The sequence below is a fragment of the Chelmon rostratus genome, chromosome 19 (genome assembly GCF_017976325.1).
Source record: "Chelmon rostratus isolate fCheRos1 chromosome 19, fCheRos1.pri, whole genome shotgun sequence".
In the NCBI taxonomy this organism is placed as follows: domain Eukaryota; kingdom Metazoa; phylum Chordata; class Actinopteri; order Chaetodontiformes; family Chaetodontidae; genus Chelmon; species Chelmon rostratus.
This window is the reverse complement of record NC_055676.1, coordinates 15,988,805-16,012,284: the sequence shown is the minus strand read 5'-3', so window position 1 is coordinate 16,012,284 and position 23,480 is coordinate 15,988,805. Positions and strand designations below refer to the sequence as shown.

At 41.1% G+C, this 23,480-nt stretch overlaps 1 protein-coding gene across 4 annotated transcripts in view; it reads right to left on the bottom strand.

Moving 5' to 3' along the window:
• ctif (CBP80/20-dependent translation initiation factor) overlaps window positions 1-23,480 on the bottom strand; it is a 51,520-nt gene that overhangs the window by 18,213 nt on the left and 9,827 nt on the right. For 2 of the 4 annotated variants that reach the window (XM_041960777.1, XM_041960780.1), the window contains exons 3-9: window positions 23,215-23,286; window positions 21,190-21,318; window positions 19,895-19,968; window positions 18,221-18,325; window positions 17,965-18,043; window positions 4,090-4,166; window positions 136-216 (exon numbers count right to left, since the gene is read on the bottom strand). In XM_041960777.1, coding sequence (XP_041816711.1) covers window positions 136-216; window positions 4,090-4,166; window positions 17,965-18,043; window positions 18,221-18,325; window positions 19,895-19,968; window positions 21,190-21,318; window positions 23,215-23,286 — 617 coding nt within the window. The remainder of the gene's footprint in view (window positions 1-135; window positions 217-4,089; window positions 4,167-17,964; window positions 18,044-18,220; window positions 18,326-19,894; window positions 19,969-21,189; window positions 21,319-23,214; window positions 23,287-23,480) is intronic. The other 2 variants (XM_041960778.1, XM_041960779.1) reach the window with 2 other exon arrangements.

The window sequence follows — 23,480 nt, the reverse complement described above, 5'->3', positions numbered from 1 at the left end:
AGTAGTACTTTTTTCTTGTCTCATCAAATATCAGCTGACCTTTGCTTTGGTAGTAAAATAAATCACTGTGTCGCATGTCAGAAATGCATTCAGGTCCCATTTTGTGCTCGGGGTGGGGCTTCTGTTGTCACTAACCTGGCTGAGACTTGCCGCTTTCCCCCAGGGCCAGTAGGCAGAAGAATGGTTAACTGGTCTCGGGTGAACTGATCAACCGCTCTACAAGCAGGAGAGGAGGGTATGCCACAATGCAGGCGTTTGGAAGGACGGAGAGACGAGGGATAGATGAAAAGTGCCAGAACAATTTGTAGAAAATGGCGGGTAATTTTTGTAGGAGGTGACAGGAGATTACAGAAGAGGGGGGAAAAAAGCAGGGAAGCAAAGAGGGAAACAAAAAAAAAACTACAGGTAACTATGTGATTCAAACAACATGCACAGAACTACAGGAAGTGGCAACTAAAAAGGTGAAATGAATTGGCAGATATGATCATGAGAGGGGGTAGGATACTGGTGATCAATCGTGGCTGTGGCTGTGGATCTGTGTGTATGTGCATGGAGAACTCGTGGACCCACTGGACGATTGGTTGACCCAGACTAGCAAATCAATTGGCCCGGGAGGGGGGGGAGAAGACTGCAGGCTAGACAGTCAATAACGCAGCGAGAGCTTCACACGGGCCACAACACACTGCTTTAATGGACTGTGGGGAGACAAGTTTTGAATGCCTGACTGCACATTTGCATTACTCTTCATGCTGCTTTTTTTTTTTCTTTTTTCCTACAAGTTTTAAGATTCAAAACTCAGGAACAGACTGAATGTGTGTGCATACGCGCATGCATAAACTGGAGATTAGAGTCAATAACTTTGAGTCATCGTGGCCAGAGGATATAAGCAGAAAAGCAGGCGGTTCATCGTAGGTGCAGAAAAACAAGCAGGCCCGTTGTGTACTTTTCCTTGAGTGCATAAATGCATACACGCACACATACACACACACACACACAGTGGACGTCATCTTGATCATAGAACAGATCAGAAATGGTGTTCCCTGCAGGGACACACAAACTTGTTTCAGGACGATCCCTCTCAACAGCTTTAATGATATTAAAATACGTGTTTATTTGTCATCAGTTTCTAACAACAATGTGTGGAAACTGAACACTCAATCAGGCGGCCAGGCTTACGGTCTGGTATTAAAATCATCTTTCTTCACTTGCAAGACAGATAAAATCAAGTCTAGCTGTGAAAGAGCTCCTCAACAATGAACAGATTCACCAAAAAAGAGCAAAGAGGGACAACGAAGGAGCGTATTAGCGCCTTTTTTGCCCCTTTGCTGTTTTGGAGCGCAGAGCGGTAAGCAGCACATTCCAGTAAATCACAACTAATTTCAGCCCTGCTTGACGTGCATACTAAAGTAGAAACACATGCACTACCTCCTCTTTCTTTTCCTTCCTGACACAGCCAGCCCACACTCTGTCTTTACTCGGTCTCACACTGTTTCTCTTTCTCGTGCTTTATTCAGTGCAACGCTCAAGCTTTGCACATATTGTCAATGATAAATATTTATCTCCGTATTTTATGATCGGCTTCCAACAACTTTACTTTGAACTTTTCCTGTTCTTCGCCTGGCTGTGTTGATACATCACGTACAACACAAACTATAAAATTATTGTTTTGGCTTCTCATTAAAATGAGTATTTATTTCCGTAGGCTGTCGGTTGTGTTCTGTCAGGGGACTCAGGACAATATCGACAGAGGATTAGCAAGTTTGATGGACAAACATATGCAGTTGATGTATTTGGTGAGCAAACATGCTAAGCTACATAAAGGACGGTGTGGAGTAATGGCAGCTGTGGAGGCCGTGTTCTGTGCCAACTGGCAACTCGCTGCTGCATTAGCCCGCTGCCACACGTTTTTATTCCAAACTGTTTATTCTCTGGAGCAGGGTCGCTTGGCCAGGTTGGACAACACATTCATTTTTTACCTGGGTCCTTGTGAATTTACATAAGAGCCTTCCTAATTTCCTTGTTTCTAAACCTAAACTCTGGTGCTCTGTGCTACAGTGTGCCTCTGGTTGCAAATAAACAAAATAAAAAGTCATTAATCCTACAGGCAATGGGTGTGCTCAAATCTGAAACACTCAATTTTAATCTTTTTTTTTTTTTATTACTCACGGTATTCATACTGTCAGTGTTTTATGTGTTTATATGTATGTTGCAATGTTTTAATGAGCTGCCACATGCACCAAAGACAATTTTTCACCTCTGTGGACAGTAAAGTTGTATTTTATTGTACTCTCCTCATTTCTGCCTGAAAAAACAAAAACAACAAAAAAAAGTCCAAGATCAAGATTCCCACAGAGATCCTGTTAAGCAGAGATCTCGCTGATGAATGATTCAGCCAGTTGTTGACATCTGTATCATGGGAACAGGCACAACTTCATTTCTTTTTCTAGTCTTTGTAAAAGTCTGCTCATAGAGCTGTGCTGATCCCCTTTTCATGTCTGTCCAGTCGTCTTATCCTCTAACTCATCTCTCCTTTGATATTTTCATCCTCACCCTCATCCTGCTCTCTCCATCTCTGCAGTGCAAATAGGTTTGGCCAACCTGCACAGTGCCTGTCTTTGGTTTAAGCAGACATGAGGTTAATAAGCTTTCCCAGGCTCCATGTTAACATAAGCACATAACAGATGAATGCTAATACAATGCTAATGTTGGGTTCACATTATAGCCTGGTCCATATCAAAAGATTCAACAGCATGCGCTCACCACTGAAGTAAGTTTGAGGTTTGCAGGAAAAGATTGGTGAAGACATTTTCAAATATTCAGAAGTCCACAACCAAAAAGTGATTTAGCAGAAACTAATACACATTTTAGTCACATTTCCAGGTTGAACCATTAGTTCTAAAACCTGTTGCAGTGCTTATGCAGTGTCTTGTTATGCTATATGTTTCACATTTTAACTTTTTTAATTCTTCCCAACAATACAAAAACAGGTGGGCTGGTGTGTCTGTGGAGGGAAAAGCCGTAAGTGAACCATCCACGTAAATATTTCCACCACCCTGTTTGACCGTGGGTGTTAAATTTAAGTTTCACTTCAGTGAGATGTGATAAAAACAAACGGTACTTGATAGCAGCCTCAGACTTTCTGGCCACGCTCTTAACTTCCGGCTCTGCATACATACACATATGCATATACCAGACATTAAGGTCCACACACATGCACATAATGTTAAACTTGCCCACAAGTTAAAAGCACTGGCAAAGTTTGTTGGGAAGCTACAGGATGGTCTCTTGTTAATATTTGACAAATAGACTGAAACCAAAGCAAACTGCTGCTGTTGGTAAAAGTTTATATTTTTGTTCTTTTCTTTTTGCCTGCACTGCGCCCATCGTACATAAACACAATAGCTCTGGACAGAACCAATTATTCTCTGTACTTAAAAACAAGGATGAAAGTGCTTTTGTCCATTTGATACAGCTAAATTTTCCTCTTTTCAACTACAAATACAACCCAAATATTTTCTCTTTCCCTGTCTCTTAGCAACTGAAGAGCAGTTTTCCAGTGACATCAGGGCAGGGAGCGAGAGAACGAGAGAGAGATGTTTTTTTCTTTTCTTAAGGACCTGGTTTCAATGAAGTCAGACTTGGGTGAAATTAGATTTCAGAGTATGTACAAATGGTGCAGATGTGCCAGTCCAAAATTTAGCGCCAGGGTGGCAGAGTTGGGAGTTGGGACAGAGCGATGGGTTAAATGTTGCAAAGCCTGACAAGTAAATCCATAATCAGAAAAAAGAACCAAAGCCTCAGTATCGTCGGCAAACAGGGGTGACTGAATAACTGGCTTAAGTTCTGTTGAGTGACCTATTAAACGAGAAAAAACCTTGAATGTCTCCTCAGTGTTTTTCTTTTTCCTGTCTGCAGTGAAGTGTGGAGCCTGCATTCCTGTCTTGACATTGCTTTGGCTGGGAAGAGATGTTAAGGCTATAGGACTGGCTGTGCACTGACATCAACAGAAAAAAACATTCCCTCTCACTGAGGTATGTGTGTGTGTGTGTGTGTGTGTGTGTGTGTGTGCAAGCTCGGATGCATAATTACCGTCGGTCATTCCTCCTGCGTCGGAAGAGCTTTTTGGTGTGTGCGATCTCGGCGTCATTAGGAAGGGGTGGGAAGACCTGTTGGAGACAAATCATAGAGTAAGAGACAGCTGCTGTCAAGACCAGCAATATATATCACTCTGTGGAAAACATCTATAGAATTCTTCAGCACCATACAAGCAGAGCACTTGCTTTTCTATTAAAAACAGACACATTTTAGCCTTTTTCTTTAGGAAGCTGTATATGGTGAGGATGATCAATCCCAGACATCAGACAGAAATTGATAAAAAATAGTGTCTTATTTCATCATCATGTGCTATTTGTGCAAATACACAAGCTACATATCAAGACCTGTGTGTTTAATGTGTATGAATGCTGAACTGGCAGGCTGCAGTAATGAGAACTTGATATGTATGTGTGTTTGCATTATAGTCTACTACTACAAATGTCTGTAAAGTTCCAGTATAACAGACTGCATGGATACATCTTCACGTCTATCAAAAGTCATCCCATTTCCATGACTGCACAGTGATCCTGGCCTCTTCTTGATTCTGGTTGGCTGGTAAATGTGGATTAACTTTTAGTAACCGGGCAACTGTTACCCAAGTGTAACTAATCACATCTACAAAATGCAGAGCACTGCATTGTGGGATTGTACGCAGAAAGTACTGTACATTCCATAAACAGTACTTCATTTATTACATTGTGGAAACTTTTGAGGGAACTTTGTAGAGTGTAAATTTGTATCATCAGGGCCTTATTTTAATTGTGCGAGCACAACAATAAGTGCACGGTGGTGGTCTTGGGTTTAAGGCCTGTGAAGGTGTCTCTAAGAGCATCTGCTCTGTCAGTGTAGCAGCTTAAACTGCATTAGCACTGGGGAAAGTGGAATATAAATCTGAGGGTGTGGTGATTAATAAATACATTCTCAGCCAATCACAATGAATCAAGACAACAATAATACACAGCACACCACTCATCTGCAGCCAAAGTCAGATGGTGTGGGATTTTTATTTCATTTACACAATTATGATAGAAATAATGAATAAAAATGACAATAAAGCAGTTTATATGTTTGCATCAGTCCCACACTGACTAAACAACAGAATACAGACTTAGAACTGGCCCATTTGATTTGTGTAGAACTGTAAAGGGTTATTCTGGCGCAGCCTGGTGTCATTTGCATCTAATTCAATCAAGGTAAATACAGTGGACGGTGGTGCGTACTGGCACTGTGCTCTGTCAACATATCTGTCCTGCTGCCTTCAGATGGCTGCACAGATTTAATAAATTGAAGGAGAAGCTTTTCAGACAGTAAAAAGCAGCTGTACATAACATAATCACTCATATTCATTTATGGATAAATGCTGCTGATTAAATGTTAATTTTCGATACTGATTTAAACGCATCTACAGGTTGGAGTGTATTAAAAATTGTCTATTTACATCTTAAGCATTATTCTGTCACTGTTGTGCATTTGGTGGTATTTAAAAAATAAGAGAAATAAAATCACCAAACTGGCAGTAAAGTGATGATGCGCCAGAAAAAGGATCAGAGGTGGCTATTCTCAGTGCAAAGACTAAGACCCAGTTTCTATCAAAATAACAACAACTTACATTGTGGTGCCTCATTTGAATGACCCTCCAACCTGTTTGTGCCTCCCCTCCACCCCTATGCACCACAGTGACAGGCAAAGCAAATTTCAAGGAATCAGCAAATTATCAGGAAAATACGGTCAGCGCTGCTTGTGTTGGATCTCATCTTCAAATGTCTTGTTTTATTCAACCAACTGTTGAAAACCCAAAGATATTCTTTACTTTACAATTATATAAAACAGAGAAAAGCAGAAAATTGTCACATCTGAAAAGCTGGAACCAGAAAATGGTTCTAAATCCTTTTTGCTTGCATGGCCGGATGCAGGCTGAGTGTGTTCAAACTTCAAGGAATCAGTTAAATTTCTCTCTCTCCTGATTTAAACGTTAATTTAATCTCCTGGCGTAACCTTGTGAAATGTATTCCTTCCTGTTAAAATACATGTTGCCTAGCAACACAAGCGGCACAAGTTCTTAGATACTGTAACCATATTTAATTAAATTAAAACTAGAAAAGGGAAATGAGTTATCCTGGTAAATAAAGAATACACACTTTTAATTTGATTCCATACTGCATGGCATTTTGTTGGCATGCGGCTGTGGTATGATATTATCATGGAATGCACAACTTGTCAGGTATTATTCCTTCACTTCCTGTCAAAAGGAAATGAGACCATCTGTCATCCATTAAACATTAGCCCTGTCAATCAAACAGCACACTCCCCCTTCCCTCAGCATCAATATGTGCTGCTGTTACCATGGTTATAGGTGGTCTAGGAGGACCAGCAGCATTGTGTGTACATAAAGTATGCTTTAGTAGATAAATGTGTGTGACTGTGTATGTGTTTGCTGTGTTACTGCCATGCATATGGATTCCCAGACAATATGTTACAAGCAGACAGTATGCATCAACAACTAGAGTTGGTTAGCGTCAATGTCAACTGGCGATCAGGGATGCGTGTGTGTTTGTGTGTGTGCATGCTGTGCAGCGAATACTTGCAGGCTGATGCAAAACAAAAAGCCCCAAATTTCCCCAAACTCTCGAATGCATTGTGCAAGAAGGTGACCACAGTCTGTGAGGGGGAGGCGGGGCTCTGTGCACTGTTTGCTCTTCATACAGCATCATTTACTGCTTCCTTTTTTAGTTTTCTTCACACAAGTACAACAAAAACAGGGAACCAAAGAGTTTGATCTCAATGCATCCTGCAGTCACAGTGCATACACTTATTATTACAATCTTTCTATACTCCCACAACTCTCTTTCCTTGTTTGTTCTTCAATGAGACAATGCTTTTTTTTTTTTTTGCTTGCACTTTTGGTTTCCACTGGTAGAGAAGTAACAACAGCTTGTGGTGGATTTTGTACAGTCAAGAAAAGCTCTGTTTTTTTTCCACTGAGGCTTACAGTTAAATATAGAAATGAAAGAAGAAAATGAAAGATGGAGAAAATGGTTATAAACTGTTGTGTGGTGCTGTCATGGCTTATGGCAGTCTTTTACTAATCCAAAAGGACAGCATTCAAGTGTACATATAGAGCATATACCATCCCTGCACCGCATCGGGACAGTTTGCATGACCACAAACATGCACCAGAGTAGAAATTCTCTGTTTGCAAGTCTCTATAGATTCCTCTGATTTTATGTTTCGCACAAACATGCTGCACATTCAAACAAGTACTGTAGATATTCAAATGAGCTGGAGAGCGCTTGATATTTGACACTGCTGCTCTAACCTACTTCGCTGTGAGAGAGGCTGCTGGGGGATCGTTGGGCTCTGATTGACTCCAGATGTGAGAGGCAGAAAGTGTGTGTGTTGGGGGGTGCACTGTATTTGTGTGGCACAGTAATATCCAAAAAAGGCAGACAAACACACAATTAAATCATCTCTTAGTACAAAGCTACAGATTTAAAAAGGCTTCACAGATAAAATGAATAGTGTTAATATCTAAGAAATTCTGCTTTTTTTTTTACAGACTTCGACTGCTTGCCACCGGAACGCTCTGACAGGGAGAAAAAGTAGGTGGAGAAATAACAAGAAAGGAGAGGACGAACTGTTGCATGTTTAGCTACTGTAGTTTTCCTCTAGGATATCATTAGCTGTAATTCTGCCTTCAAATGGTAACCAGATGACAGTGAGCACACACACACACACAGACACACACACACACACGGTCGAACGATGCACACCACATTTTTACCAAACCCTGTAAATTGTAGTATTTTTCCATCATTCTTTCAGATTGCATTAAAACATTTTCGATTTTTAAAAAAGATTTTCTTTTTTTTTTTTTTTGCATTTTTTTGCATTTAGAGAGAGACAGAGTAAGAAAGACAGAAAGAGAGAGGTGGGTGGGGGATGAGATCCACATGGTGCACAGTTTACCAGGTGAGCTACCGGGGCTCTTTTGAATTGTCCATATCTACATCTAAAAAAAACAAAGCACAGTCTGGACAGCGACGTTCGAAAAACGCTCTAGCCCTACAACTGTGCGCACGGTTTATAATGCATCTGACAGAAGCGGAGAGGGTGGAAGCGAGCGATGTCTTTGTGGCTGAAAGGGAGAGCGCTGTGTGTGTGAATAATGCTATCTGCAGGTAGCAGCCAGTGCGGGGTAGATCAAAGAGAGGCGTGTGCTGTCCTGGTCCCCAGCCAGAGGACCTCTCACCTCGCGGCAGGCAGTTCGAGCCCTGTGGACGTGACAAGGATGGCGAGGGGGGCTGGCTGAGAGCAGATAAAGAGAGATTTTGGTCTTGGGTTTTGCTTGTATTTGTATGTTAAAGTTCATTTAATACAAGTAAAGACTAAAAACATTATCAATTCGCCAGTAAAAATGCATTTTTGTGTACGAGGTGAGTACAGATGAGTTGCTAATGGGGATGACGGCAGAAAAATGCCTCATTCGAAATGCATTGATGTGAATGTCTCATCAATGTACAAGTACATTGTACAGTAGAATATAAAAGTACATCAGAATATAAAATGCTGTCTAGGGGGGCCAGTTAGAGCATTAGATCCATGAGCATCCGTAAGACAGCAAAACACTGCGCAGTAGTTAACACTGACAGGATTTTATAACGTTAGGGAAAAACAATCACAGCCACAATCATTTTACCTTCCATCTCAACAATAACAAGCTCAACACTAGAATTCCCCCATTAACACTACAAAGTAATCTACCATCAACGTGTGTTTGCACGTATTTGATTGGCCATCGCCAAGCAGGAATCTGGAGCAGATCCGGAACAGAGACCACAGAGGAGATTAATGAGTAGATGAAAGCTGTGGGAGCAGAAAAGAAAAGGGATGGATGTGGATGGTTCTGTCGACTAAAAAAGACAGTTTTGACAATGTGATTCATGTGAGGTTTGAAGAACAGAATCAAAATACAAGAGGAGAATGACAGAAACTGTCAGCACTGAGGGAGACGCTTTGCATGCTCGTTGAGGGATTTGGGACCAATGAGGATGTTTTCAGATTCATGACAGCTGAATGTCAGCAAACGTTTTCATACAGCTTTTTATATCCTTGAGACATCCGGGGGTGATGGAGCAGGTGGTGTTAGTTTAAAGGAAATAAAGTTAAATAAATAAAGTTAGTTAGCAGATTCTTGCTCATTTGGAGGCAGGGCTGAAAAGTGATGCATTCTTTTTAAAGTAAATCTTAAAAGATGGCAATTCTAGTTGAAAGAGATCATTTTGAAAACAACAATTGTGTTTAAATAACTCATCTACCCAGTCTCAGTTGCAGCCCGCAGCTCAGCCAACAACCAAAAAAAACAAACTGATTTGCTGTCAAGTTCAAATTTTACAACCCTGATTGAGGTGTGTGTTCATTGTTTTATGTGTCTGCATTGTATTATGCGCTTGGGTGTGCACGTCGGCCTTGAGAGGAAGTTGACATACCCTGCAGCATTCCAGGAAAAATCACAGGTCACTGGGAGAGGCTACCTGGGATGCTAACAGAGAGGATGTGTCCTTTTTCCAACCACTCCACATAGCCACGTAGCTCCCAAGCAGCAACAACATATCTTCTTTGAACGTGATGCACGATTTAGCTCTTGGAGATTCGACTCAGCCTCCAAACTGCAAATTTTATGACTTATTCCCGGTAGTATCTAAAAAAAGTTCTCATTTTTCCACGAGTTTTGCCAGAAGGGTCATTGACCTGGGTGAGATACCATTGTTGATCCATTCATAACAATGACGGCGCTTTAGTGTGAAAGGGGTATGAGTAACAAGGGAAGGAAAGTGAGGAAATGAGAAAAGCGAACGGGGATGGAAATGTGAAGAATAGAAACGGAGAAAAACGATTATAGAACTTTCTCTGCAATAGCACAGAGAGTGAAGTGCACTTCTTCCTGTCCCTTCTAGTATTTAACAATTCTGGTATGATGCTCACTCAGCCAGTTCATTGTTTCTCTCAGCTTATTTATGTTGCGAGGGCCCTCAGCCAAAAGCAATAAATTTAAAAGTGCCCCAGGGGTGGCATTACAGGACAGGTTGTTGAGAGCGGAGGAGACCGAGAGCAAGTATGACAACAAGAGGGACTGTAAATACAAGATAGCAAGCACATGAAATACAGAGAGGGAAGCAGGAATGCACAGACTGAAATAATCTGGACATTTTACTCACCAAGCCCGAATGAATAAAGCAGCCTCAGATTAGTATTCCTGTTGACTGTGTCCATATGAAAATTAGCTGTAGCTGTTATGTTCTCTTTTAACTGTAAAATGTCTTTAATTCGTTTTGAGATATAACTTTAACTGTTTCTCTTTAGTAAAATTGCCACTATGCATTACCTTGTGGAAGTGGAATTTACCTTAAAGTCACTCCCTCTGATTTTGTGCCCTGGAGCGATCTAGAATTTGAGATTTCTTGTGAGCTCGCTGTGTTGAATTTAAAGCCATTAAAAGTGACATTTTCAGATTTCTAAGCGCTATGGAGGGCTGTTAAAAGATATGTTTTTCCCCAAGGATTACACGACAGGAAGTGCTACACCATTCCATATTGGCTCCGACATGCTGCTGTTGTGATCCTGGATGCGTCTGTCTCTCCCAAGTCAGAAATCAAGCTAACATTTAGGATTTCTGAAATTGTTTTTCTGTCAAATCCCCGTAGGAAAGGATTTTCTCTGTGTTTAATGATCCCTACTTCAGGCCTTTCATGTAACTTACTCTGCAGCAATCACCAAAAGGGGAGATTTAAAGCTGCCACACTCAGGTACGGTGGGTGATCCGTGATAAGAGGCAAAGATGTGAGGTCCTGACATCCATGTCTCATTTAATAAGTGATCTGAGGCCGAGGCCACAGCAGAGCACCGACAGATAGACAGGTACATCAAAGAACTCGGGGGGTCTAGCTACAGGAGGAGATGGAGCCATTGTGGGATCAAAGTGTCAGAGAAAAAGAGGGAAAAACCTGTAGTACCCTACAGAAATGTAATCATGCGACAACCACTGCTGCAGCAGCAGGTTTCACGTGCTTACAGCTCTGTTCTAGCCATCTCTCTGAATGATGAAAAAAAGACTTCAATCATATGTGCACAGAGAGCACCTCTGTGTTACATTACATTAACAGTCACCTTATCTTCTCTGCGGGATCAGACCTGATGCTTTGTGTGTGAGTGTGTGGTCTGGTTTGCATTATCTTTGTGAAAACAGACTATTCAATGACCTCTATTCTTGTCGGGACATTTTGGCTGCTTCTTACGGTGAAATGAGCTGACTTTACTACTATATCATTACCATATGTTGACACTGTGAGCAGCAGTCAACCAATTATGAACCTACTATGGATAGAAAATGGATTTAATATGACACAGGCTGGAGGTTACCTTGTTTCTTGTTAGCACACTGTAATATGCAGTACTGTTTATTATGCTTGTCAACAATGGGATGTGAAAATGAGGGAAATTAATATGTGCCACTAGGCAACCACTTCTTTAAAAGAGGAACAAGGATCAGGTTAACTAGTTCCTACTTTTAGTGACTACAGTTAGGTGCTCAGAATCAGATACGAAATGCTGTGAACATCCCTGCAGTATATAAATGAATACGCAAAAGGGCATATAAATTCAACACTTAGTTTAATTATGAATTACCTGGAGCATAATGTTTTACATACTGCCACCTGCTGTACCGGAGGGGAATGTTGCAAGCACATCAAATAGGTGGTTATGCCTCCCTTCAAGGTTATGTTAACCAACCTTTTTTTTTTTTTTAAAAGAAAAGGTTAAAAATACTGGAAATTTATGGGAAAATATTTAAATGGGAGGACATCAGGAGTGACAGGAAAATTCCGGGGGATTGTGGGGAAAACAGGAGGGGTTGACATGCATGCTGTATAGAAATCAGTCCAAAAATTAAAGAGAAAAAAGGGGTATAAAATCAAATTATGAACTATTGTACAATGCACATTTCATTATTTATTTGTAATAGAATAAATGTAGTTAATCTTGTTTGTCTGTTCATATTTACATATTTTGGCTGTCATTCATATGTGATGAGTCGCTCATGCACTATTATTAAATACCTCCGTGAAATTCGTCAGAAATTTCCCAAGGTATCCTGCTTACATGCATGTACTCAAGTCTCCAGTGTTTCTCCCATGATTGAAGCCAGAGCACAACAGTGTGCAGTGGTGATTAAGGCAGTATGTGTGCGGTTAATAGAGTGCAGGAGCCAAGCAGCAGTAGGACCAGGGACAATAGCAGGAAGAGACCACAGGGAGGGGGCTGCCGGTCACCATGACCCCCTGGATATTGTTCTGCTGCCCACCAACATTTGAAGGATGGAGGGGAGGAGTGAAGGACGACACGAGGGGAGGAGGACGGAGCATAATGATGGTGCTCAGAGGAGAATAGGAAAAAGGAAACAGCAAATAGGAAGAAGCAAAGGGAGACGAGGTAAAAGATGATACAAAAGACATGCAGAAGACAACCGTGTGTGTGAGGTGAGCAGAACCCTACGGGACCAGTAAATGTGTGTGAGTAAATACTATCAATATGAAAGCAGACAAACTGACAGCTGACAGATACACAGACCGCCAAAAGAGCCCACCCCGCCCCCCGGTGTCCCTTCTCAACCGGAGTCCTGCTCTGCGGCACGTACAACCAGTCTGTAATATCTCAGCTCCAGACTCCTGCTTTGTTCCCCTGCTGGACGGCTTTGTTCACAGACCAGAGACCGGATGTCTCCTAAATGACTCGCCACTTTTCCCCTCTCTGCTTGGTCTGACCCTACCCGCTTCTGTTCCTTCTCTGGTGCCCTTCAGTCTTGGAGAAATTTTGAGTTTTGCCACAGATGGCGTGGAAGCAAAACCCTTAATATGGTCACACAGTTATAAATGGACAGTATATACTTGTATCCTGCTACAAGTCAAATTGCCTCGCAGAGAGAAGCTAAAGTAGGTATTGTGTTGTATTCGTTGAAATTTACTGCATATTCCGAAAGCAAACAGGCCATTTTACTTGTAATGGAGATATTTTACAATGTGTTAGTAGCACTTTTACTCATGTAATGGATGTGAATAGTGCCTCCACCGCTGACCTTGGCAGGAAATATATTACCTCAAGGGAAAGACCATCAGGGCACAACAGTCATACAGAAACAGAAGCATCCACTCTATATCAAATGAAAAGCTCCCACAGGTGACAGTAATACCACCAAATACAAAAATTTCATCAAAATGGGTCTAGAAAGATGTGTGTGCATCACTAACTGACAACATATGTCACAAACATGACTTAGATATATGTTAATCAAAATTTATGTCACGTCTTTAACACATACAAAAAGCTGTTGATGTGCGGTGCAGCAAGTGTTTGCTGGCATTTCTTCAGATACAGTAAACGCAGAGAACGCGCACACACGCACACGCACGCCGTGGCTGTCACAACACTGAGGATCATGCTGACACGATCATGTTTATGAGCCGAACAGCATGTGAGTGAGATCGAGTGTCCATGCTTACAGCACAGTATGTCTCATGACAGCAGGAATGGTGAGGGGGATGCAGATCGCCTCCCCAGTGGAAAACTAAAGCCACTAAAATCTGTTTAATGGATGGACACTTCTCAAAGTGTCAAAGTTTTGCTCAAGATCTGTCGTCTTCCGACGGTGCTAACGGACAGAGCAATGGATCAACTGACAATTGTAAATGATTAGTTGATTAACAGAAATCTACAGTAATAGGCAACTATTTCTTTATGCATCTATATATTCATTAAAATATTTTAGGACTGCTGGCAAGACAAAACAGAGGCAGATGATGTCACATTAATCATCAATGAAAATTAGTTAATAATTAGTTGCAACCCTATCAACAGCTTATATTACCAACTGAGTCTCACTTTAGAAGAATTTTATCATGTGGCTTCACATTTTTATACACAGTGTAATTAATTTCTGTTGTCATTGTTTAATATGCGTAACAGTAAGAGCTCTTTCTCATAATTAAAACTACTCCAGTTCTTGATGGCGTGTGGGTTTGTCAGACTACAAGTGGCCATTACTAAAGCTTGGCACAGTGAAGCCTTTACCTGCAAATTGGGAGGATGAAGCCTTTGACACTTTTCCCGTTCATTCAACAAATGGCCACATTAAATCAGCTAAATAACATTATCTGTAAACTCTTAACTGTTTTTCTGCCTCATTTTATTTTTGATTGTATATATGTTGTATATATGTTTTGAAACATACTTTGTAACATTGGCGCAAAGTGGGCACCTGGCATGAACACACAGATCAAAAACTTGATCTCTGACCCCTGAATGCTTCTGTGAGTACGACCCGACTCTGGATGTGAAGGCAGCGTTATTGTGTGTGCAGGTTTACATTCCAGAGAGGCCAGCAGAGGTGCAGCAGAGTCTGAGGGCAGGAGGAAGAAGCCCTTTCTTACCGAGTGGCTCACACACCCACACACACACACACACACACAAATGAGATGTTTTCCACATCCCATGGCTATTTGTAAGTCTATTCTGGCTCCTGGAAAGGGGAAGTGAATGTTGGCTGGACGTGTGGAACGTAGACAGGGACTTTGGATAATGCAGCCCTGCTGTACAGTAGACGGAGGTGATGACTGGGGAATAGAGACGTTTTGTTGTTATTGCTTGGTTACACGGATTATGAATGTATAAATGTGGGATGATAGTTTTTTAAGATAAACATCAAACAGTAAACATTGACCATGAGCCAATGGTGGAAGAAGTACTGCGTGAAATCCTTTCCGCATTCATAGTCACACAAAAAGTACAGAATATAATAGCAAATATTATTATATAGGACATTATTACACATCAGTGCATACATTGTTTTTACAACATTTTATTGTTGTAGCTGGTCGAGGAGGTGCTACTTTAACTACTGTAAAGGTGGGTCGTTTAGTGCATTGTTTCCCAAACTAGTTGCCAGCTCTGCCAAAGGGTCACAAGGTAAACCTGAGGGGTCTTGACATGACTAATGAGGTAGAATGGAAGAAAAACAAAGTCCTGATACATGTTTAGAATCTGTATATCTTATTAACGTAAATGTATTTTGTGAAATATTGGCTAATTTGACCGCTCCAGGACTCTGTAAGCTTACTTTAGACAAGTTTATTTTAACAGTTTACATTGAAATGAAACCATCGCATAAATTGAGAGGGGAACTGTCTCTTTGGTGAAACTGCTAACAACACGTCTGAAACATAATGAGGAGCCCCATCTACACACTGCTTTCTTGTAAGGAGTCACAAGTCAAAATGGTTTCAATCTTTCACAATGTGCTGTATTCTATCAGCTTATTATACGTTTTACAATGTGAAAATCTTAATCTAGAAAGTCACTAATGCGGTCAGATAAATGTAGTGGAGTAAAGGCGTGCATTATATCCCTCTGAAATGTAGTGGAATAGAAGTATGAAGCGTGAAATGGAAATAAAGATGAATAAATTAAGTAAAGTACCTCAAAACTGTACTGAAGTACAGTACTTGAGTAAAGGTACTTTTTTTTACATTCCACCACTACCACAAGCTAACAAGTGAGACGTGACAGCCAGTCATGTGTTTTAATAGCAACAAATAAAAATCCCCTGCCACATAACACTGTTCTGGTTAGAGTCATAAAAATGGACATGTTTGTCTAACAAAACTGAAAGTGGCAGCAGAAAGGAGAGATCCTCACAGCCACACATACACAGCATCGACTCAAAGCAGCACACCAGAGTACAAACTCTCTCTCTCACACACACACACACACCACAAATTTCATGGCATATTCTGTATTGGTGTGAAGTGTGATTTGCATGTGACTTTATGCCTTGATCTGAGTCATTTACCATGGGGAGTATTTCCCCATACAGTCACAATCGAATACTAACGTGTAACACTGCACACATATGATAAAAAAGCAGCAAGTGTATGCCTAAAAATGACAACAAACTCAAAAATTAGTTAGTGATTTAAAATGCTATTCATTTTTTATCCCTTCACTATAGTTGCTGGTTCAGGATTAGCTTGGAAAATTGGACATTCGACATGATACAAAAATAACTTGTGGAGATGGTCCATGCTCTTGATTGCAAACCACTCCACTGAAGTTCAACTGAAGTTTACAGTGATTGTGGTTTGAGTGTTTTATGTTACAGTGTGGTCTCTCTAACTACTGGCCCTGGAAGTGGAAAATGGAAACTTAAGTGCCCTCCCAGTTGTCTTGGGGGCTATCACGAAGCAAGGAGGGTATTGTTAGTGGATGGCCTCATTAAAACGAGAAATGACTGAGCATCAGCGGTCCGGCATCGCCGCTGCATGATGCCAGGGCTTGATACAGCAAAGACAGAATGTGCGAGAGAGCCTCAGTGAGGACGGCTGAAGGAATGTGACGCAGACAAAGACAGAAAATGTGCCAGTCACTCCCCAGCTCTGTGTCTCTGACCTCACTGTGTCCCAGTGCCAACACATATCCGATCCCAAGCACACCAGGCAAACGTGGGTGACCCCATCTTTCTGTTGGCCCTGACTGAATGAACGGAAACGGCAAATCTTGGCTCAGGAAATATACAATGAGAAAGCCATCTTGGTAGCGCAACTGGGCCCATCTTGGCTGAAACACACTGAGAGGCGAAAAGCAGCTCGGCTTAGAAGCCAAGAGGGGAAGGAAAGAGGAAGACACTGTGGCTCAAATGCTATGAAAGATAGAAGACATTTTGGCACAGAAAGCAGGGTAGGAAGAGAGGAGGGTAACACTGGTGGCCTAGAGTGAACTCTGCCACCCCACTGAATCACAAATCACCTTGGAAAACACAATGCTTAATACATTGTGGCTTCAAATGGTATACACAGCTGCAAAATGTATTTACAGATTTCTTTTCCTTTGTTGACGCCACATCATATTTCGAAATACCTTTACCTCTACACTGTAAAATATATGTACAGAGAGGTCATAAATCCACACTAGAGAAGCATTCTGCAAGTGCCGGCCTCTTAAAGTCTGACTAGACCAAATGAAGTAGATATTTTCCTGAGTTAAAGTCTTTTAAGTACAAAATTTGCTCTTGGTTACATCAACTAGTAACTCTTTCAGTGTACATTGAGATCAGACACTCATGGCCATGTGATTATAGTTTTGAAATAAAATGTGCATCTGTCCTTGAACTTTAGGCCCAAAGCTTAAACTGACTGACAAAATGCTTCTACCTCAGAACTGAAGAACCTGCATCACTTTGCCATAGGCCTCAGAGACTCGATCTGTAACTGTTGTACATACATTTAACCACCAGGGGTCAGTATAACTTGTTTAATGCACTCTCAGTATCTGACCAGCAGGTGTCACCAAATGCAAATTTATAATCAACCAGTCTCACTTACAACATCAATGTAATCTTTGCAGACTAATTTTATATGAATTCATTGTTAAACACACAAAAAAATTATTCTAAGGCAGGACATTTTTTTGGAGTTTTTAGTCTTTAGTCTCTTTTTGCTGTGATGTTCTATATTCTGGTGAATTTTCTATGGACCTGACTGTAGCACCTATACCCAGTTCACTGCACCTGTTATTGATCTATTATGCCAACAGGGGTCACTCTCCAACAACTAATGAATTACTAGGGTGCTGCTTTGGTGAGAGGCTTTCAGTCTGACGTTAACAGTTCACTGGGTCAATCAATGTTTTTTCTATATTAAATGATACACCAAAATACTTAAAGCTAATAGTGTAGTAAGCACATGGATATTAAGACATGTTACATATCAAGAAAACTACATCGAAGCATTTTGTTGCATGAGAAAAGAAAAATCTGTCACTTACAGAGCGCAGATGGGGTAGGAACCTTTCTATTTCATTCATGTCTATGCCGTCATCTTCCTCAAATTTGTTCTTGTTCATCCTGAAAGAGGAAGCGAGAGCCACAATTCATGAATTGTAACCATCGAGGGTCGACAAGTGATAGGCGACAATAGCTGAGACAATTTGGTATACTGACAACAATATCAAGACAGAGCAACGCAGCGTTAGAGCCACATACTGTAGATAAACGCCTGAGACCCATAAGGCCAGATCTTACCCCTCTCTGTCAATGTGTGGCAGGTGCTTTGGCGTTCCTCTTAAGTGTTTCCTGTGGAAATGGCTGAAGTCCAGTTTCTCTGGCTGCACGTCCCACCCTGCACCCCTACAACCAAGAGACCAAAAAGACAGATGAGAGGTTAGAGGCAGCCAGCATCCAAGAACCAGGAGAGTGAGACAAGTTGTACAAGACTACAAGACAGCATCCACGTTTTATACACAGGAAAAAATATGTTAACCTCAGGTGAAAAGTCTGAAAGCTCCTGAAAAATCTAATCCAAATTATTTTCCTGTAGCAGTAAATTGTTTTAAGGATTAGTAAATCTTGATTGATCCATGGATGTACGTGACTGGTTGTTACTGGGCAGGACTCACTCCAAACCAGTAAGAAGAGCATACACAGAAACACAAATACAGAAATCTCTCAGTGTGTCATTCATGTTGGACCCCAACACTCGTACTATGCAGCCCATTGACAGCTGATTGACAGAATAGATTTTCAGGGCCTTTAAAACCAGACAGAGTGTAAACACTGACTTTCTCCATTTGCATGAACCTGGCTTTATCTGCGTACAGAAGAGGCAGACTGGGAAAAAACACCCACTGGTCTTTCACTTGATTATTTCCGGCCTAAAATAGAAAATGTATGTTAGCTGCTAACCATTTCAGGCATCTTCTGTTACCTCAGAGTGCAGTTATTAGTAGTAATAAGTAGCATTAATAGTAATAGTATTAATAGTTAGTTATTTAAACCATGCTGTACATACAAACAGGGATCAGTTTGGGACACTGGCAAATGGACTTTAAGAGCTGGGAGTCAATGGAAGACCCACAACTCTCTGAACTGAGTTAAAGCCGAATCTGTAAAGAACTGTTTTGAGACTCACAACAAACGTTTAATGATAAGTGCCACTGCTTTCACACAGCGTTGTCTCCAAAAGTAGAAACGACTCCTAATTAAAGTCATCATCATATCTGTCTTAAATCAATGTTCAATCCTTAATACACTCCACCTCTGTGTGCATGCAGGGCGAGTTGCTTACATCATCCTACTGCGCTGGCTCCTTTGCTGTGCGCTCAGATGTGCCAACGTGGCCGGAAGCTGCCATGCAGCTGTTGCCATGGCAACCGTCCTACCTCCAGTATAACTGATTTATGTCTCACTCATTTCCTTTCTTTCCTTTTTTTTGTTTCTGCTAAATTTCAGGTCGAGCTCTTCTTAAGAAAATCGGTTGATCACACAGGAGTTGAAAAAGATTTTTCTGAGGATTTACCAGCTGCCCTCGCTTATATAAGACTAACAACATTTCAAGCATTAACACTAACTGTTTCAAATGGAAGCAGTCAAGAGATGTTAGATGTAATATAAATGTGGATGTTGGCAGAAAAGACTGAAACGAAACATTTCACAGCTCAACAGTGTAGCTGCTTGATTAACTTCAAGTTAGTGTGGGATATTGCGTGTGGAATGTATTTCATGTTAATACCTAATCCTTTTCGATACTCACAATAATTACCAGGGTCTTGAAACTGGACTGTTACAAAGTATGAGACCAAGAGGTAAAGGGACTGACTGTGCGCTGTATAAGTCATATGATCCTCCGGCAACTATGGCTGGAATTCAGACCCAGTAGACTGTACAACATACTGGGTTTTGAAACAGGAAGGCACGTACCCGTGTGAGTCCATTGTGTTGGCAGCCCATATGTCTGTCCCCAGGATGTCAAAGGAGCCATCTCTGTTCCCGTTCTAGACAGCACACATGGAAAAGGAAAGGACATTAGTAAGTTTCAGTGTGACTATAAGACACAAGCACCTAGCGTACTTATCTTGTATGTATGCTATATCTATTGATGCTGCCTGTAGCACCTTCTTAATAAAGTTCATCCTATCTTATCTTATGTAACATTTATAAACAGGTACACTATTGGAACTACTCTGCATGTAGTATTTTTTAATTTTCTGAAAATATGTGAGTCCTTCAGTTTATTTGCGTTGTAGATTAAAGAGTAAAGAGGTGTTCCACTAACTAAGCACTGCACTACCGGAAACCTGAGACAAATTTAACATGGTCAAAATATAAGCAGCTGTGCTGGCTTTTAGTCTCCAGTATGGGTGAAGCCCCAAAAACACCATATCCTACACTTCCCATAATGCAACTCAATAGCATCTGTAATTAGACCCTACTTGCCTGGTAAATACCCAGGTCTGCCACAGTCTGCACGCCCAGTCTCTAACATTGGTTTTGTCAGAAATTTGAGGCTTAAGAGACCCAATCCTGAGAAGGCCCTGACGACATCACTCGGACATGGGTTATTTTCTTCACACTTTTCAGACTGTGGAGCCCTTTCAAAACCACAGAAGACATTATACTGAACTGTTTTCACAGGCTGCACGGTGCTCCTCGTGACATGCAAACTGCTCTTCATGTGCAAAACCAACGGAGTGCCCCTTTAGCATTTAATGATGAAGATTTGATTTGTGGTGTCATGTTTTTGCAAAAACTTGACTCTCCAGAACAAGAGAGGTAAGCAAGAGAAAGGGTAAATATCCTGAGAGATAAGCAAACTGATCTGCTAACAGAACAGGAATATTTAAATTACCAAGATTCTTAAAAGTGAAAATATCTGTGTCGCAAAGAACGCACAGTAGTGCGGTCAGACTAAAAACATGCACATTTGTCTATTAGTATACAACAGAATTTTGACAAATGAAGCAGTGTACTTCATTTGTACTTGTACTTGTACTTGTGAGTGATAATCAAATAGCTTTATAATTCCGGAAATTCTACTTTCAAGCATTTACTCAGAACCAGTAATGAAACCTCAGCAAAAAGTTATAATAGCTTTTTTGGATAATTAAGGACAAAAACCTTTTTTTTTTTTTTTACATTTCATTTTGCAGTGTGGTCAAAGAAGAATAAAGACTCAAGGAAAGGCTGAGCATGGCAAGACACACACACGCACACACCTGTACCTTGGCAGGGCCTTTGAACTGGTTGTTTCTGCCTCTGCTGCCGGAGCGTGAGCCAGATCCCGGTCGAGAACCTGAACTGGGCCTGGAACCTGTACTGCCGTTACTGCTGTGTTCCCACTCGTCCTGGGGGGTTGAGAGCATGACAGAAAAGAGTTGAGTGTTCCGTATTGTATTCTATATTCAGTATCAATATTCAGTTGGAGCGTTTGGCGTCATGTTGTCTTCTGTGTGTAATATCGTTTAACCATCACTGTTTCAGAACATCTTGCCAAAGGACTGAAGTTGAAAATCATGCAGCCGGCTAACACTGACATATTTAAAGAAATGTTAATTAGAGCTGGTTGCTCTTCCGTTTTGTCTCTTTTTGTCTGCATTGTTCAGAATCTGTTGACTCGGTGGTTGTTGAGCTCAGATAATAGCTCCCATGTTTGTTTCTGTTATTGCTAAATTGATTCTGATTGTTGCTGGTTGTTCTGAGATTCACTTAATTCTGCGAGGGAAGACGAACCACAGGGGACGTCAGAAGTCTTGATTCAGTGCCAGGTCTCGGGTATATACTTTCAGAAGCTGAATGTTAGAACAAACAAACTACTTAATTTTGCTACATTAAAAATGGATTTTAGGCGTTGATATAAATAATTCTAGTCTCTCTCTTTACCTCCCTCGTGTTTTGGATCACTCTGCTCTCTCTCAGCCTCTCACCCATGCCATTTCTCCCTCACCACTCACTTCCTGGTGAATCATGCCAGTGAATCTCTGAGGAGCAATAATACTCTAAATTACTGTGGACTGTGCAGTCAGAGCAGAGCAACACACACATACACATGTGCGTGTACACACACACACAAACAGATATTTAGCAGGCTAGCTGAATGGTAATTCATTTAGGATTATTCAGTTACTGGCTACAGCCTCACAGTATCCCATGTCAGTCATTAAGAACATACTTTGTCTGCAGCAACCACAAGCAAATAGATGAGCGGTGCGTCGCTTACGGCTGGTGTTACGGTCTCTTCTAATCATACGCTTGAGCAGCTGACAGAAAGGGAAAGGCTAATGTAAACGTACAGAGCTGAGAGCAGAGCAGAGCAAAACTACGCTTTAATGAACGTGACGCTCCAGTGGCCAGATGAGCACAGACATGGAGGAGGCTGTAGAATCAAGGTGGTGGCGGAGGATTAAAAACATGCGAACTGTGTTTGCTCACATCTCAAATTCTTCGAAACAGTGTTTATGTATTCCTAGCACCTGTTTGAGGGCTAAAACTAGGCCTACTCTAAGAGTGTCAAACAACAAACCACCTGTGCTGAAGCTAGTGGGCAGACTGAAGCAGGGTCAGACGAAGGAATCAGACTTCACAAGATGGACATCTATCATCTGAAATGTGCTGTAGCAAACAATAAACTAGCTAAGATGGCACTTAAATGTCATTTGTGTTGTTTTAACAGGTCCAGAAAACCTTGTAAGTTTTTAAGCCATAAAGTATATCCAACTAATTTGGCAGTAAAACTACAAAAGAGAGATACATCATTGTATTGATGCTGGTTAAGGATGCTTACATCACTGATTGTGAACAAAGCAGTAAAACCAGCATACTTTCAGTAATGATCAGTTCAGAAACAGTTTTTTTTTTATATATATAAATGCCAAACACGTGTTCTCCTAAGAATGTGAAACAGCTTCATGTTTAAACAAATGAGTTCCCCATCTGTCACTTTTCTTATTGTCCAAACATTGATCTATAATAAACACTGTATGTGATTCAAGACCACTTTTGAAACAGAGACCTCAGCCCTCATGATGGACTGCAGGGTACGCTTTACCCAACCCTTTTTTCCCCACTAAGCCCTCGAGTAGAATCATAATTGTGCTACACATACACAAGTAGACCGTGAATGATTATTCAGTGCAATAGTTATGGTAAACCCCAAAGCTGTGAAATAAGCAGAATGCTCACACACACACACACACACACACACACACACACACAAACACACACACAAACACACACACACTTACTGGCTTGAATGAGCCTCTCCCCCGTGAAGATGTCCAGCTGCCATCTTTCTTGTTGTTACAGTCATCTGTCCACTGGAGGAGAGGAATGGGGGGAGAAGGTGCTCTCATTTCAACCACAAATATAAAAGTAAAAGTAACAAACACAGCAAACTGTTCTGCCATTTTTTCTGTTAAAACTGTTGTATATGCAGTCGCAGTGCTGGTGGATGTACGTCCATATTTGTCTGGGTTTATATATACATCACAACAACAGGGTACCAACAGAC